Here is a 17,353-nt window from a genome sequence, read left to right as displayed (position 1 = left end):
CCTAAACCCAATAGAATATTTATGAGAAACCAACAATGAAGTAACAATAGTGAAACTTCCAGGGGTACACGTAGAAGATATCAATGAGGGCTTTATATGAGATATCCTATGAAGAGATGTCACTTCTATCTTTAGAAGCTTCTAGTCTGGTGGGGATGGGGGGAGGGGAGATTGTGTCCAATTTAAGGATGATTCAATTACAGAGCTGAGTTTTCAAAAGGTATTTATTAAACAACTACCATATGAAAATTATTATCTATATACTAAAAGAAATAGATACTATACCCAACCTCAAAGAGCCTATAAGTTGGTATGAACACATATGCATTAAATACAGAATAATTTACAACACAATTTAACAACAGTTGTACACATAGCACCAGCTAAGTCAAAGCACTGAGGTCCAACGAATAGCAGTTTAAGATGAATGAAGACGTATTTGAAGAAGAAAGTCTTTCAGAGATGAGTTGGATCTGGCAGGTTCTGAGGGACACATATTAGCAAAAGAAAAGAAAAAAGATTTTCTAGACAGGGAACATAAGTGATGAGGAACTATATTAGAAGTTCAAAAAGTAGAATAAGGAGGGCCACAGCCAAGAGAAAGAAAGAATGAATTAGTACCTTGGAGAATGACTTTATGTAAATGGTAAAACGGAGGAAGTGGAACACAATAAGGAAATACGTCTGTCCTTGAGAAGTACACGTTCTGATTTTGGGACACCTAAGTAAGAAATGAGATAGATTTTTAAACAGATGAAATAAAAGAAAGAAGGAAAGAAATCTACAAGCACATGAAATGTGTAGTCCTTAGTGGGGAAGGACCATACTGTTACTCCCACTCTCCCACCTTCCTGACCACCAGAGAACGTTTAAGGAATGATCCACTTTGATTAGTGGTTCCAAGAGGAGACCAGAGTGAGCATACTTCTTCTATAGAAACCTTAACTCAGAGTTCCTTGCTGTCTTAGAGAATCACGTCTTAAAAAACAGACCGAGCCAGACCTGACTGCTTTTCTCCAGTGTGAGTTCGCTGGTGGTGATTGAAAGTAGAACGCTGACTGAAGGCTTTCCCACATTCAATACATTCATAGGGTTTCTCTCCAGTGTGAACTCTCTGATGCACAATGAGCTGTGAGCTGTCACTAAAAGCCTTCTCACAATCTTTGCACTTATAGGGTTTCTCCCCAGTATGAGTTCTCTGATGTACCATAAGACTGGAGCTATAACTGAAGACCTTCCCACATTCATTACATTCATAAGGTTTCTCACCAGTGTGAATTCTCTGGTGTATAATAAGATGTGAGTTTTGATTGAAGGATTTTCCACACTCTTTGCATTTATAGGGCTTTTCACCTGTGTGAAGTCTCTGATGTCGAATGAGACATTTACTCAGACTGAATGCCTTACCACACTCATTACATTCAAAAGGTTTTTCTCCAGTATGAATTCGCTCATGGTCAACAAGTTGAGAGTTCTGATTGAAGGCTTTCCCACACTCACTGCATTTGAATGGTTTTTCCCCAGTGTGGAGGCTCTGATGTCGAATAAGACATTTACTTCGACTAAAGGCCTTGCCACATTCATTACACTCATAAGGCTTCTCCCCAGTGTGGATTCTCTGATGGTCAATAAGATTTCTGTTGGAACAGAAAGCTTTCCCACACTCATTACACTTGTAAGGTTTCTCACCACTGTGAAGTACCTGATGGTGGACAAGGCTTTTACTCCGAATGAAGGCCTCCCCACACTCATTGCATTCATAGGGTTTCTCCCCAGTATGGGTTCTCTGGTGGTCAATGAGTTGAGAACTCTGAGTGAAAGCTTTTGCACATTCGTTACATTTATATGATTTCTCCCCATTATGGAGTCTCTGGTGTTGAATGAGATGGGAGCTGTGGCGATAGGTCTTTCCACAATCACTGCATTCATACGGCTTTTCCCCTGTGTGGATTCTGAGATGGACTATGAGCTGAGAGGTCTGCCTGAAGGTCTTGCCACACTCATTGCACTCGTAGGGTTTCTCTCCAGTGTGGATTCTCTGATGCCCAATGAGGTGAGAACTCCGATTAAAAGCTTTGCCACATTCATCACAGTGATAGAATTTCTGTCCCTTCAGAATTTCCTGATGTTCTGCAGGACTTGAGGACAGATCTGGATGTTCCTCAAGTTCCTTATATACATCACATTCATCTTTTGTGCATTTATTTTTAACCTCCTGTGTTATTTCCAAGAAATCACTCTTCAGTCTGCTCCCTTGTTTGCCTGAGGGTTGAACTTCTAGCTTCTCTAAAGCCTCTTCACAGGCATCTCCAGCTTCTGGTCCTCCTGGAATCACTCCATAGAGTACTCCTGAGGTCCTATCAGATGACTCCGTTTCTTCAGAAATTTCCTGCTTTGGAGGCAACTCTGAACTCTCCATCCTGTTCTCACCTGCTGCCAAAAGAAAGAAGAAAACAACTGTTACTCACTCTTACCCTACTGAGGAAATGAACTATCAGGAGCCTATGTACCTAAAAAAAAATTCATATTATGGGTCAGGAATGAGGAGACACATTGAGAACAGGAGAGAAAATGAGAAAACAGCTCAAATTTCTCTTCATGGACAGAAAAACAATGAGGGGAAGCTGGTCAGTGGAGGAAGGCAGAAGAAGAGCTATCAGGACAGAGGGATGCTGAGCCAGCACAGCCAGGTGAACAGGCCAGTTGAAAGGCAAGAGACCAGACTGTAAAGCATGGTGTGATCTTCCAGAAGTCACTTAGATGTGACGTCTCCTTAGTAAAATGATGAACCCTAAGGTCCTTTCCAACCATGACATTGTATGGTTCCACACTTCTCAGCAAAGATGTTGGGGAGAGAAAGTGGTGGCAAATACCTCAAATCAAATATGAGAAACAATGTGGGCAAACCTGAGAGTAGAAGGGAAATTTATATTATGAGGATATGATTAGGAAAAAGTGTATATAAAGGAGTGCTTCTGGTGTAACAGGACAGTGACAAGATTTGGAGAACCCATGGGTAGAGAAATACTGGGGAAAAGTATTGAAGGGGAAAGCAAAGCTATAAAATTGGGCACCCCATAGTCCCTGGAGCACTGACTGGTAAGTACAATACTGCACTCCTATAAAAACTAGGAATGGGGCTTCCCTGGTGGCGCAGTGGTTAAGAATCCGCCTGACAATGCAGGGGACATGGGTTTGAGCCCTGGTCCGGGAAGATCCCACATGCCATGGAGCAGCTAAGTCCGTGCACCACAACTACTGAAGCCCACGTGCCACAACTACTGAAGCCCATGCACCTAGATCCCGTGCTCCGTAACAAGTGAAGTCATCACAATGAGAAGCCCGTGCACCACAACAAAGAGTAGCCCCCACAAGCTGCAACTAGAGAAAGCCCACTCGCAGCAACTAAGACCCAACACAGACAAAAATAAATAAATAAATAAATAAATAAATAAATAAAACTAATGGGGGACTTCCCTGGCAGTCCAGTGCTTAAGACTTCGCCTTCCAATGCAGGGGGTGCGTGTTTGATCCCTGGTTGGGGAGCTAAGATCCCACATGCCTCTAGGACAAAAAACCAAATCATAAAACAAAAGCAATACTGTAATAAATTCAATAAAGACTTCAAAAATGGTCCACATCAAAAAAAACCCCCAAAAAACTAAGAATGGCATCAATAACTTGAAATATAAATCAAACATGTTTTTGGTATCTTGATAATCAGGAATCATAAGGAAAGTGAGCAGTTGAATATTTGCTTTTAAATTCTAGGATTTTTCAGTACAAAAACTGGGAGAAGGCAGAGCAATTATGGTTATAGCTTAACCTAAAAATGTTGGTTCCTTTCAATGATATCTACATCAGGGCTATAAACCTTCATGCTAATTGAGTGTGTTCAAGTGGTATATGTCTGAATCTCTCACTTCTAAGCCCACCCTCCCCAGAGTAGGCTACTGTCCTAGACCGGTCAAGCCCAGAACCTGCCGTGACAACAGCTCCTTCCAGGAAGCAGCCCTGCCCCAGTCTTTCTGAAGGAGAAGCTGAGGCAACCATGCTTTGTGCCAAACAACCCAGCTCAGCCCATGATGGACAACAGGTGACTGGAACAGGGCCAAGCACTAGACCCAAGTGTGGCTTATCTGTAGATTAATCATCCGCCTCTGTGCAGCAAGGACCAAAGTTCTGCTCAAACAAAGATGTTATTTAATGGCTGAACCACCCTTGGAGCTCCTCTCTACATAAATTCTGAACTGAAGGTAGGACAAGATGAAGGAAATTACAAGTAGAAGCCCAAGCTGAAATGATGCATGGAGAGAAGGCAAGCCATCGGGAGCCAAAGCAAGCAGAATGTGTGAGGAAACAGAAAGTATGACTAAAAAGGAGCTCTGACAAAAGATTCAGAGTGAAGAGAATGGGTATCAGAGGGAGGAGAAAACAGATACACAGAGCACAGCTGTCTTACGACACTGGTGTAAAAATCCTTTCACTTTTGCTGCTGTGGCGCCCAGGCTCCCAAGTCCCTACAAAGCTTTGTTTCCCGAAGTCTGGTCTAGCTGGTCAGTTTGTTCTAGGTTTCCATTCCTTTAGTCTTATTGTAAGTAACTTAGCTCACTGCTTACAACTGAGTGGCTTTCTATTCCTTCCAACTACAAACGCTAACTAAACCAGCCCAGTTCAATTAATAAGAAAGTAAAAAGAATGTTAATAATGGTTAAAGTGGATGATGATGTAGAGGGGTTCATTATACTATTCTCTCCACTTTGTCTCTTTATATTTTCATAATAAAAAGTTAAAAAAAGAAAAAGAATATAGCAAAGAATATGTAAAGAAGGCTGACTCTAAGTTACTGGGTAACAGAGTCATTACCCAATGAAGCCAGGCTGCAGCAATTTTCTGGCACGATGTTCCGGTACAGGGCTGCTTTCTGGCTGAGAGCTGGACCTTTCCACTTCTTCTGAGTATAGTCCACAGACAGGAACTCGAACTCTGCAGCCTCCTGGAATGACAAGCTTCTATTGCTCAGGGACATTCCCAGCCTGGAAAGCAGTCATTAGGGGCACCAAGAGGACAGGGTCGGGGAACCTGGTGGTAAAATGGGTGGGGGGGGGGGGCGGAGGGAGGGAATCTGGGAAAGACAGATTAAAAGGGGGAATTCCCTGGTGGTCCAGTGGTTAAGACTCAGTGCTTTCACTGTCATGGGCCCGGGTTCAATCCCTGGTTGGGGAACTATTATAAGATCCCACAAGCTGTGGGGTGCAGCCAAAAAAAAAAAAAAGGACAAATCTAGGACAGGACCAGCTCCAGGGGAAGCCACAGGAGCAGACTCAGAATGGGCCAGAGGCCCGGAGATGAGCTCTAGCTATTCCTGGGCCACAGACTTGGAACTCAGGAAGCTCACCTGGGGCCTGACCATCCGGAGCACAGTTGCCGCTGCTTGGTCTCCTACGTTCCCCACTTGGGGAAGGGCAGGCACCGGGGAAGCATGCTGAGCTGAGGGAGGAAAGAAAGCTCTGAGTGGGACCAGCCCTGCTCTTGGCTCCAATGAGGTCTGTATCCCAGCAAGTGGATTCAGGAGAACCCAGGTAGCTCCACACACACGGACCCTCATCCCTGTTCCATAAAGGCATTGTCCTTTGTGAGCTGTGAACTTTTCCTGAAGGCAAGAAGGTCCCTGTTCAAACCGAACTGGCGGTTCCTTCCAGCCCTCTCTCTCCCACTCTCGGAAGGAAGCTACACTTCTGACCACCTTCTGTCTCCCGTGGCTTCCCCAGCAGCAGCCTGCCTGGCCTCCCCCTCACCTCTCTGCCCCTCATTCCCTGGCTTCTCTTCCTGCACCTGCCCTCTCATCACGGACACTGCAGGCGTTCAGGCCTCAGAGCTTCCCCTTTCCCTCTCTCAGAGATCTCACGACTCCCAATCTCTGCTCTTAATCTCTCAGTTCTCTCTGAAACCCATATCACAAGCCTCCAGTTGCCTATTGGACATTTCACTTGGGTGTCCCACAACACCTGAAATTCAGTGTCTAAAGTGCATGTTTCCATCTTCCTTTCCTGACTTCCCAAGTTTTCTCAGTGATTCCAAACATCAGCCAAAACCCGCTAATTCTCCCTCCTCTCCATTGTCCCATGGATTCTTCGTTCAAATATGTGTCACATCTATCACTTTCCATTCCACTCAAACCCACTCACGCAATTAGTGCCTCACATCTGTTCTACACTAGCCTCCTAGTGAGGCTCCCGGTCACTGGTCTCCACACTCAACCCACAGTGCTCATGTGCCACAGTAATCCTTCTGAAATACTGTTTCTAACGCTTCAATCCCCTGCCCCCAAATTCTTCCTGGTCTCCATCCAAAGGCCCTGCACAAGCAGACCCCAGGCTCCCAAATAAGTCCTTCCTGACCCGACCTCAATGGGGTCCAAGGAACTCCCACTTAGCGAGTGTCTTTGCTCCAGCCCTCCATGATCTCGCTCACCGTTTACAATGTCCACATGGCTCATTCGTGATGGCATCAAATGCCTGCGGACAGATATCACTCACATGTACCTTATGAGGCTGCCTCTTCTTGCACTTAGGACTGACTCTCTGCCAACTAGATAACAAGCTCTTTGGAAGCAGTGCCGGCGTACTATATCTCTCTGGTCCTCAACAGTGCCTTTGCCATGAAACGTGCTTGACAAAAATGTGCTAAATACACGAATGATCGGAGAATAAGCAAAAGGAACAAAGTCACTAGGGAAGGAAGACACAGGGCAGGGCAATAAGGGACTCCAATGGGGTGGGAGATGGGGAGATGAAGGAAAGGAGACTCCGAAAGAGAGAAAGGAGGAATGACTTAAGGCCAAAGCGGGTGGAGTGAGTACCAGAGTGCCCACTGGGGAGGTGGTGGTGTGCCCCAGGGTCACCAGGAGGCTCCAGGTGGGCTCCGGGTGCCGAACCCTCACTGAGGAGTGAGGTAGGAGGAGATTCCTCTGTTGCACCCAAGGCTGTCATCTCCTCCAAATGCATTTCCTGTTCCTGTGCTGGAGCTGAAACCTAGAGACAAGGAAATAAAATTGGGTCCAAAAGAGCATCCTTGAAGGTACAGAACCCAAAACCTCTAAGAAGCACCCCCACGAGAGGAAGCCAGGGAGAGAAGAGTCAGAGGGTCCTTCTAGCCCCACCAGTAAGCCAACTGGGGCAAAAATGCCAAAGCAGGATCTACAGCTTACAATCCTATTTGCTATCCCTCTGTTGACCCTTTCGGTAGGAGCTTCAAGACCAGATTATATAACCATTTCCACTCTGTGTCAGTGCTTCAGACACACATTTGCTTATGAAGAACCCCCTGGAAAAAGGAGTTAGGAAAGTAATTCAGTACACTCCCTAGGGCCTCAGCCTACAGCATAGATCAATCAGAAGCACCAAGGAAGTAAAAAGTGACAGGTGTATGTACCTGTATGTGCACAAATAATGCTACTGAGGCCGACAGCTGGAGCAATACCCCAGAACAGCAGCTGACAAACCTCAGCTTTTCCAACTTCTCTCAGCAAAAGTGTCTCCTCTTCAGAGAAGCCATCCCTGACCACACTGACAAAGCAAGGATAGTCACACTCTCTCAAATTACCTGGTTATGTTTTCTAGAGCATACATTAGTCTTTAAATTATCTTATTTATACCTTTATTGTCTATTTCTCTGCCAATGAAGTATAAGCGTTTTGAGGGTGAGCACTCTGTCTTGGTCACTAGTTCCCAGAACAATGCTTAGTCCAAGGGTGGTATTCAATTAATATTTGCTGACTGACTTCCTCTCAATATTTTGCTAAGAGTTATCTGCAAACTTGGTTTTCAATATGTACTACCTCTCCCCAAAAATTTATACAAAAAGTCAAACAGAAAAAAAAAAATTTAAAAAGAAAAGTCAAATAGGATCACATAACACCAAATCTTTAGAGACCTCGAGAATATCTCAGAGCACAGACCTTTTATTTTCTAACCCTTGCTTGTTGTCATCAAATCAGTTCCTCACAATCTCATGGTTACTACTTGTACCAGCATTTGGAGCAGAAAATCTAAAACATTATCTAAGTAAATCACTTTTTTTTTTTTTTTTTTTTTTTTTGCGGTACGCGGGCCTCTCATTGTTGTGGCCTCTGCCGTTGCGGAGCACAGGCTCCAGACGCGCAGGTTCAGTGGCCATGGCTCACGGGCCCAGCCGCTCCGCGGTATGTGGGATCTTCCCGGACCGGGGCACGAACCCGTGTCCCCTGCATCGGCAGGCGGACTCTCAACCACTGCGCCACCAGGGAAGCCCAATAAATCACTTTTTAAAAATTGAAATATAGTTGATTTACAATGTTGTGTTAGTTTCAGGGGTACAGCAAAGCAATTCAGTTATACATACATATATATTCATTCTTTTCCAGATTCTTTTCCCTTATAGGTTATTAAAGAATATTGAGCAGAGTTCCCTGTCCTATACAGTAGGTCCTTGTTGATTATCTTAAATAAATCACATTTATAAGCTCATTCACTCTGGCATGTACATAGCAGAGCATAAGGTGAAAATAACTTCTCCTTCAACAAAACACATGGATTTGCCCTACTGGGTTACATCTGCTGAGACGTTAGGGGGCTCTCTCCTTTAGTGTATATCTCTCCAATGGAATGGTAGGTCCAAGAGGCTCCCTGCAGTCTGAGGTTCCCCAGCTCTCCCATGGATGGTTCTTATAAATGGGACTTAGAGCTCTTAAATACAGCAGCTGTGGGTACTGGCAGAAGATAGAACTTAACTGCACTGTGATAACACAACCTTGTAATTCACTGACAATTAAATCCTGATAAAGTTCCTATTCATTACCTAGGACTCGTAAGTGTCCTCTCCTCGCAGGCCATGAAAACCCCATTCCAATTTTCATTCCAAGATGGCATTCCACAGCAAGACATTAGGGAAAAGGTAGTGGCTTAGAATCCAGGGAGCTGGAAAATCCTGGTTCCCACACACATGGACAAAGGGACTGCTTACTAGCTCTGTCACCTTAGATGAGCCAGTTAACTTCTCTACGTTTGCATCGCTTGTCAAATGGAGATAATGATTACTATCTGCATACCTTGTAAGCCTGCTAGGAGCTCAAATTAAAAAAGATATAAAAGCATTCTGTAAATTCTGCAGCCCAGTAGGGATGCCTCTACCACTCTCTCCAGCCCCAATGTGCACACATGTGCATGCTCACTTCTGATCAGAATGACATTCCTTAATCTCCTCCTGGCAAACTCCCACAAAAACGCCTGTTTTTTCATTTAGTCGTAAAAACATTTTCTGAATCCAGGCTAGGTGAGATAGTCCTGTTCTCATGTCCTTATGTCAGAAAACTTAAGCTGATGACAGTGGCAGAGTAAGAAATAGATTCCAAAGATCCCACTTCTAGGCTAGAGCCATGAGTGTTCAGCTGCCCTGACTGTCAACTGTTAGTCACTCTCTTGGGTTTGTGACTCAGTCACCTTTCTTCTGAGGCTCCCTGGATAAAAGACAGTTTTAATGGAGGCTATATTCTCTTCTGCTTAAGCAAAAGAAGGCAGGAGATAGGGAAATTTTCCTTCTACCCTCCTCACTAAATAGCACTCTAAACATTTCTTCAACCACTTGTCCTTGCCTATGGTTGGGCCTAGTTGCTCTCTAGACCCTACTGATAGTTGATTTATCCCTGTGTTTACTTGTTTAAACAAGGAAATAACGATTGACAATGTATCTGATACTGTCAGAGGGTACTGGCTATTACCTCTGGAAAAAGTCTAGCCCTAGAACTCCAATCAATTGGAATTAATTCCCTAGGCCTAGATATGTAATCAGTTTTGAAAAAGCACTGAATAAAAATGATGTACTGGGTACTAAGGAAATTTCACTGGTACTGGTTTTCCCTGGTAAAGCACAAAGGAGGAAAAGTAGAGGGGACCCTAATCCATCCTGCTCAGTTACAAGGGAGCAACTGGAGACTCATCAGGAAGAACTGACTCATCCATGGTATGATGGTCTTTTGATGTCAGTTTAGCTCTAAACTAGGTGTTGCTGTGATGGTATGGTGTACAAGTGATTAAAATTCATAATCAGTTTAAGTAAGGGAGGTTATCTCAGATAATCTGGATGGGCCTGATTCAATCAGTTGCAAGGCCTTAAAATCAGAGCTGAAGTTTCATGAAGAAGGAATTCTCTTTGTGGACAGCAGCTTCAGCCTATGCCTGAGAGTTCTAGCCTGAACTTTCTGACGGCCTACCTTACAAATTTCTGACTTGACCTGTCAACTCCCCCAATGACAGGTCACTTTCTAGCAATATATATATGTATGTATATATATATAATTTCCTACTGGTTTTGCTTCTGTGGCTGAACCCTGACTAATACACATAGTCACTGAACTAGTTAGCTCTGTGATCCTAGAAGCCAGATTTCCCACTGTTATGACACTGCTAACTCTCCAACTTTTCCTTTTGAGTTACCCTGGCTTAAAATTTGAGAGAACCCCAGAAAGTAGGGAAAATCAAAAATAGAATTAAAGATGCAAAAAGATCCCAGTTGAGTTTGGAAAGCTAGAAAAGAACAAAATGATGATGAGGCCCAGAACTGTTACACCTCATGAGGAACCTAAAAGGCAGGAAAACAGCACAGTAACTTGGAGAAATCCGAGGAAGTAATGAGAACTTCTCAAATGAGGGCCCATGTTATCAGCATACCCTACGGGCTACTTCTCCCTGACATGCTTCCCTATTCTAACCAGTGTGCGGATCCTCTGCCTGTCAGGAGCACTCTGTGGAGCTCCAGGCTGCAGCTAGGTTCACGACACAGCACTTCACAAAGTAATTCACAGAGCGTGGCTGGGATCTGCATTTTTGTTTAAGGCTAGGAGCACAAAACTCTTTCCCCTTTATACATGGCACTGGTTCAGGAATCCCAAAGGCAAACCAGCTCAGGGCCTAGGGAATGGAGAATGTCTATTCTCAGGCTACCCCCAAGCAGTATAGAATGGTTCCAAATGCCATTCTAGACTCGGCCGCTCACCTCTCCTGGTCCACTAACGTGTCTCTGGAAATCCTCCACCACAGCCACAGCCTCCTCACCACTCTCAGGGTGATGCAGCTGCACCCAGGTCCGCAGTTCCCCTGGCAGGATGCTCAGGAACTGCTCCAGGACAAGCAGCTCCAGGATCTGCTCCTTGGTGTGCACCTCCGGCATCAGCCACCAGCGGCAGAGCTCCCGGAGCCGGCTCAGCGCCTCCTGCGGCCCAGACATCTCATGATAACATAACTGCCTGAAGTGCAGCCGGAAAATTTCACAGACAGGAGGGTGATTCTTTTGGAGACTGCAGCCCTGTCCCCAGCTCTGGCTCTCTGGCTCCTGTTTCACGGTCAAGCGCCCCTCCTGCCGCTGGAGAACAGCACCCCTGGGGATGAGGCCTGAAGTTCCCCTGCCTTGGGCGGCCATCGTGACACCAAAGAGAAGCTTGTTTCAGTTGTGGTTTGTCCGATTAAAATGATGATCTGTAATTCAGACCTCAGAAACTGTTGTCAGAGTTGAGGATGTAGGGTGATGGGAACGTCACCTACAGAAAGATCAAGAGAGAAATCAGAGTCCCCAGAGTGCTCAGCCCCAGGCAGATGACAGACCCTCCACAGTTAAAAAGCAAAGCTCTAGAAAAAAGAAAAAGGAGCACAACCAGGGCAGTCTCTCTAAGCATCTCTCCAAGTAACTTCCTTAAAGTTTCAGTGGCTCCCATCACCTACAGGATAAAACCTAAATGTCTATGCCTAGCATCCACAACCTGGCCTGAGGCCTCTATTCTAGCCACACCCCCTACCACTTTCCCCAGGTACCCACCAGGCTAGAAAGACTGCAATGATCTCCAAATGTGAGATATGCAAGCTAATCCAAAAGGCAGATAAAGAAATACTAAGTTGTTATTTAACTATTTAGTGGATGTTTTATAATGTGCACTGAAATTTGTACAACAGTACATACCTTTAACTCACAAATAAACCTATGTTGGAAATGCATGATCAAAACTCTTCTACCCTACTCTTTTGTAATAGAGATGCACAATAAAGAAAGTTAGCGACTAAAGCTCTAAAGACACAGCTAGAAGCCACACATACTTTCTCTGGATTTTTCTGCTTCTGAAACTTTTGACAAACACCTACTCACCTGTCAAGACCCAGAACAAATTTTATTTTTCTCTTGAAGGCATTCCTGATTGCCCCATGCAGGAAGGGGAGCTGGTCACCTCCCTCTCCGTACTTCTCAGTGTAACATTGTATTTTAACTAATTTATGCACAACTCAACACTCACACCCTCCAAACTGCTGGATGGCCACAAAAGAAAAGGAACCCAATGGAGTAAGAAATGCCAGACCCTCTTCTACTCAACCCACTTCCCCTAGAAAGCCTTGCTGATCTCTCCAGGCTTAAGTGTGGTTACTGCCTCAGTGAACCCACAGTACGTTTTTCTTCAAACCTCTGCTAGAGCACTTCTCACACTGTGTTTGGGACTTAGACGACTGCCTCCTCCACTTTATGGGAGGACTCAAAGGGCAGAGCTGGTTCCCAGTCATCTTTGTACGTGTGTGTGCACTTGGCATACAGAGGTACATATGTGGGAAGCGAACGAATGATACTGAAGTTGGGGGTGGGGGCGACTTTTATCCAGTTTACATACTGTAAAACCCTGAAAATCAGCACCTTAGTGGTAACTAGGGCATCTGTGCTATGCTTCCAATTCACCATGCATCTTGGTACCTTGGATAAGCTACTCTCTCCAGGGCTCAATTTCTTTAAAAAGACAAAGACAGACTTAAAAATCTGTGAGTCTGCTCTGAAATACATAGAAAGTTCAGGCCATTTTCCTACTTCCCTTACTGCTCCGAATGCTCAGCCCCTCATCTCATCTGGATTTTTGGCTCTCCAAGCTATACTTCACGTCTGAAATTCTGACTGGGTCTGACCCACTTCTGACGCTTCGTACTGTCTTCCAGCGCAAGGCTGGGAAAACGTCTATCTACATTTCGCGTTCGACCAGGCTTCTGCGGCGCCGCTCACCTGGCCACGTCTGCCCTGCTCATCGCTGTACCCGCAGGTGCTGGGCTCGGTGCCAGGCACGGCTGGTCAGGGAACTGGGACAAAGAGGCGGCTCTACATCTGGCGGCTTCTGAGCGTCACGGGGACCGCGCCGCCAGCCGCGGGGGCGAAGAGTGGGTCGGGCTGGCGTAGCCGACCTGGGCTGTGGGCGGCCGCAGCTCCAGCCTAGCGGCGCCGGGCCCCAGCAACACTTCTCCCCCCGCCCCGGGCCCGCTCACCGGGGCACCGCGCCCGCGACTCCCGAACACCAGACTCCGCCGCGGCCGGCGTAAGCGAAAACAATGGCCGGGCCGGAAGCGAGAGAGGCCCCACTTCCGGCCCCTCCAGGATCCCGGAAGTCTCGGTTGAGAAAGTGGGCGCCCGCGACCCCGCGACCCCGCGACCCCGCAGCCACACAGCTGGTGACACCTTGGGCGCGGAGACCACCCCCTCCGGGCCTGGCTGGGGCACAGGGGCGCCAGCGGGGAGGGGGTCTCAACTGAGGCCTCAGGCTGCACAAGTGCTGCTCTCAGACCATTCTAGGACTGGGCGACCCTGCCTCACCCCAGCTTTGTCCCTTCCCCTCCTGGTGGCCTTGGGAAAGAAAACCTAACCTCTGAGCCTGTTTTTTCATCTGAAAAATGAAGAGCACAGCCTGTGCCTGACACGGCTGTGAGAACTGAAAGGGGTAACATAAGGACACTACACAGCAAAAGACCTGACATATCCTGAGCGCGCAGTCAGATATTATTATACTGTATGTGATGCCCAGGGCATTTTCACCCAGTGTGAGTCTTAATGAAATGAGCAACAGGTATCTCCGTCTTACTAAAGAAGAAATGAGCCCAGAGATTGTGATATTTTGGCCGCAGGTGTGGTTAATCTTTCCTAAAACAGAACAAGCACTCTGGTGTCCAAGGAGAGGCCCCCTAGGGAGGGCCAAGGAGCCAATAAAAAGTGGGAAGTTATGGAGACAACATAATCTAGATGCAATTGTCTAGTCTAATATCTGGGAGGCAGGTGTTACCCAGGTGGACTTCACCTGGAAGAATGGTTTGCATACAGAAGCATGTGAACAGGTCCCTGCTGCTAAAAGGATTGAGGAGGCTCTGAAGGCACAACCTCCAAAAACGAATGATATATGGGGCTAACGAAAAGCCTCTGCAACTTGAGGCAGTAAAAGGACATATGAAAAAAATATATTCAAGAAAAACTTGAGTTCCAAAGAGAAACAAAGGGCAAAGGATAACATCAGCCACATTTCCAATGGAGTTAACTATGTATCTTATGCATTGGGTTGGCCAAAAGTTTCGCTTGGGTTTTTCCATAACATCTTACGGAAAAACCTTGATGAACTTTTTGGCCAACCCAATATCTTGTTGTAGCCCAGCAAGTAGTTCCTTTACAGGGTCCGAAGTAACAGTAACTTGTGCTGTCCAGGCCATCAGCAATATCCCAAGGATGTACTGGGTCTACCTCTGGACCTGACATGTGTCCATCACATCTCTGCATAAGCCAGGACAGAAACGAAGGCATAAGAAGACCTACTGCAGGGTTTTTACAGTCTTTAAAGAGGTCTCTTAGAGCAGTCTTTGCCCACTGAGCCTGATGAGTGGCCTTCTGATATCAAGGTCACTCTCTACATTTGGAAACCTCACAGGGAGGTCTTGGCTATCTGGTCCTAGCTTCTGCCTGATATTGCCACTGCGTGTGGCCCACTGGCCCATTAAGGCCTCAGAGACTCAGGGATATCGAGAAGGAAATCTCTTAAGGCCAGGCCAAATGCTATCATCTCTTTTTCAGGTTTCCCTGATGATGCGTTGTCCTGGCTGCCTGGTATGTAGGAGACTTAGGGATCTGGAAAACAAGATTAAGCTTTTTCATTCCTCAGAGCTGTTTCATGCCCAGGTGGTTGGCTTTCATTGTCTATGAGAGCCAGCTTCATCTGGGAAGTGTGTCCACACTTCATAGGTTCCTCTGTGGCCAGCACTGTGGATCTAACCTACCATGACTGGATTGGGTTCCAGTGGAGGAGACATGCTCCATGATGCCCCTCATATAGCACCTTGGGAAACCTATATTTGGGCCAAAGACAGTCCCAGAATACCTGAGGGAACACCACCCCTGACCTCTCTGGGAAACTATCACACTAGCTTTGGTATGAGAGCTAATAGAACAAGTAACCCAGTTCTATGTGCCTGAAGTGGAACTCACCATCTACCCTCAACCCTGAAGCTCCACTCACATTCACATCACTATAAAGGGCACTATCATTCATCCAAGAGCCCAAACTAGAACCCTGGATGTCATACCATGGGCTGGGTGACCATAGGAGAGCTACTTAGCCTCTCTGTGCTACAGCTTCCTCATCTGTAAAATAAGGAGAATAATAATAATGATACCTAAATCATAGAGTTGATATGAGGATTGGATGAGATTTTATATATATATATATATATATATATGGCACTTAGAATGTGCCTGGCACATTGTAGGTATTATAGGTGTTTTCTAGTATCATGTTTACTCACACTTCTTTATACCCTGTATCCAGATTATTGCTGAGTCTTTGCCCCATTTGTATGTAATCACAATAATAATGACAACAAAAAACAATAGAAAATACCTATACCACTTACTATGCTGCTCTGCATCATCACCACTGTTCACTTCCCTGTGTTAAGTCCTGCCTGGTGTGAGGGCAGCTGTGAGAAGGATGTTCCTAGGGACCTTTGGGATTTAAGGAGACCACAAAGAGAGGAGCATGGTCAGGTCTGGAGATTCTTTGTCCCCAAACTGCTCATACCTTCTGACATCATCTGTGTGGACAGTCCCCTTTTCAACAGCCAGGACACTCTTACACACCCTGAAAATAAGATGGGGGTCCTAGAACTGTCCCCTGTGGGGGGATAGTTGTAATATGGGCAGGAGACCCCAGCTACTATGCTTGAATGGGAATGTATGAGGTCCAAGCTCCAGCCAAGAGAGCAAAGAGACTGTCCTATCACCTTGAAAACTTCTCCTTATCTTTCAAGAATTAGCTGAGAAACTCCATTCTCCAGGAAGACGTCCCGGGACCCCATCTCCCCACCTGGATTAGGTGCCCCTTCCTTTGTGCTCCCGTGGTGGCCTGCCATGTGCTTGTCACGGCCCTTATTTGTCACACCAGGTTAACACTTTACTTGTCAGCTTCCCCCATGCACAGTAAGCCTTACGTGGGCTGCCACCACGTCTCTCTGGTTCACAGTTGGGTCCCAAGGCACAAACTCTAAGCCTGGCTGGTTTGAATATCTGTCTTGGCCGGAAGACAAGGTCAGTCCACCTTTATTTCCCTGGTGTCCAGTACAGAGCCTGGCCTAACCTCTAAGAAATGTGTCCTTGATCCAGGCTGCTGTGGAAGGTTTTTAAGCAGGGAAAGAATCTGTTCAGTCTGGGTTTTGATTGCCAGCTATACTGAGGGGCTTGGAAGGAAAGAGATTGAGACATCAATTGTATCTGCTTATCTGCTTTGCCACCCCAGTGCCTCTGTAAGACAGAATCATTAGTTTACAGTCGAGGATTCTGAGCCTCGGCAAATGTCCTGCTTCCTGGGTAACAATTTTACTGGATGAAAAGGGCACGGAAGGCTTTGAATTCAGGTCTACAGACCACCTCCTCCTCCTCTTTTTTTTTCTGTTTTAGGATCCTATCTCTAACCCTCATTCATTCTTCATTCTTTAATTACTCTCAGATTTCTTCCTGCTGGTGGTGTGTCAACGATGGTCACAGAACATGGCCTCGGGGTAGACTCGGGAAAGGCAGAGATTCTCTAGGTCTTCTGGCCTTCGTGATCCCGCGAGGAGCCAAACCCTGGCGCGGAGACCAACGAGATAAGAAGGCCTCCGAGCTTCCTAGACAGAACCGGAAGTGGCTCCAAGGGCCCGAAGATCGGAGAGGAATTCGCTTCCGGCGCATCTTTTGTTCAGGAATCGTTGGAAGCTGCTGGTGGTGGGGAGGTCATCGGGTTACTCGTGGAGCTTCCTCAGGTTGCCAGGAGTGGGAGCCGTGGTCCCGGGCTGTTCCTGCCCGCTGTTGGCGCTGGTATTGACCCTACCCCGTGACACACGTAATGAGACAGGCCCAGAGGGCAGCAGGAAACTTCCGGGGATACCAGCGCATCCACGACGGGGTTTGGTGGGAACGCAGGACTGTCTCCCCGCCTCATACCGCTCGACTCTCCGTGCTTCCTTCCCGGGTTTTACCCCAGAGGTCTTCGGAAAAGCGGGGCACTGTA

At 46.4% G+C, this 17,353-nt stretch overlaps 1 protein-coding gene across 6 annotated transcripts in view; it reads right to left on the bottom strand.

Annotated features, from left to right (window-relative positions):
• ZNF197 (zinc finger protein 197) overlaps nucleotides 1–13,383 on the bottom strand; it is a 76,473-nt gene extending 63,090 nt beyond the window's left edge. Inside the window, exons 1-6 of one of the 6 annotated variants that reach the window (XM_030830215.3) lie at nucleotides 13,063–13,383; nucleotides 11,032–11,572; nucleotides 6,863–7,034; nucleotides 5,399–5,490; nucleotides 4,867–4,996; nucleotides 1,011–2,433 (exon numbers count right to left, since the gene is read on the bottom strand). In XM_030830215.3, coding sequence (XP_030686075.2) covers nucleotides 1,011–2,433; nucleotides 4,867–4,996; nucleotides 5,399–5,490; nucleotides 6,863–7,034; nucleotides 11,032–11,454 — 2,240 coding nt within the window. In that variant the 5' untranslated portion in view covers nucleotides 11,455–11,572; nucleotides 13,063–13,383. Of the gene's footprint in view, nucleotides 1–233; nucleotides 3,563–4,866; nucleotides 4,997–5,398; nucleotides 5,491–6,862; nucleotides 7,035–11,031; nucleotides 11,573–13,062 lie in introns of those variants that run through there. The other 5 variants (XM_030830213.2, XM_060307484.2, XM_070046669.1 and 2 more) reach the window with 5 other exon arrangements.
• Between the last annotated feature and the right edge of the window lie 3,970 nt (nucleotides 13,384–17,353).

Source organism: Globicephala melas, chromosome 11 (assembly GCF_963455315.2).
Source record: "Globicephala melas chromosome 11, mGloMel1.2, whole genome shotgun sequence".
Classification (NCBI taxonomy): domain Eukaryota; kingdom Metazoa; phylum Chordata; class Mammalia; order Artiodactyla; family Delphinidae; genus Globicephala; species Globicephala melas.
The sequence above is the reverse complement of the archived record's forward strand: the minus strand, read 5'-3'. Positions and strand labels throughout refer to the sequence as shown.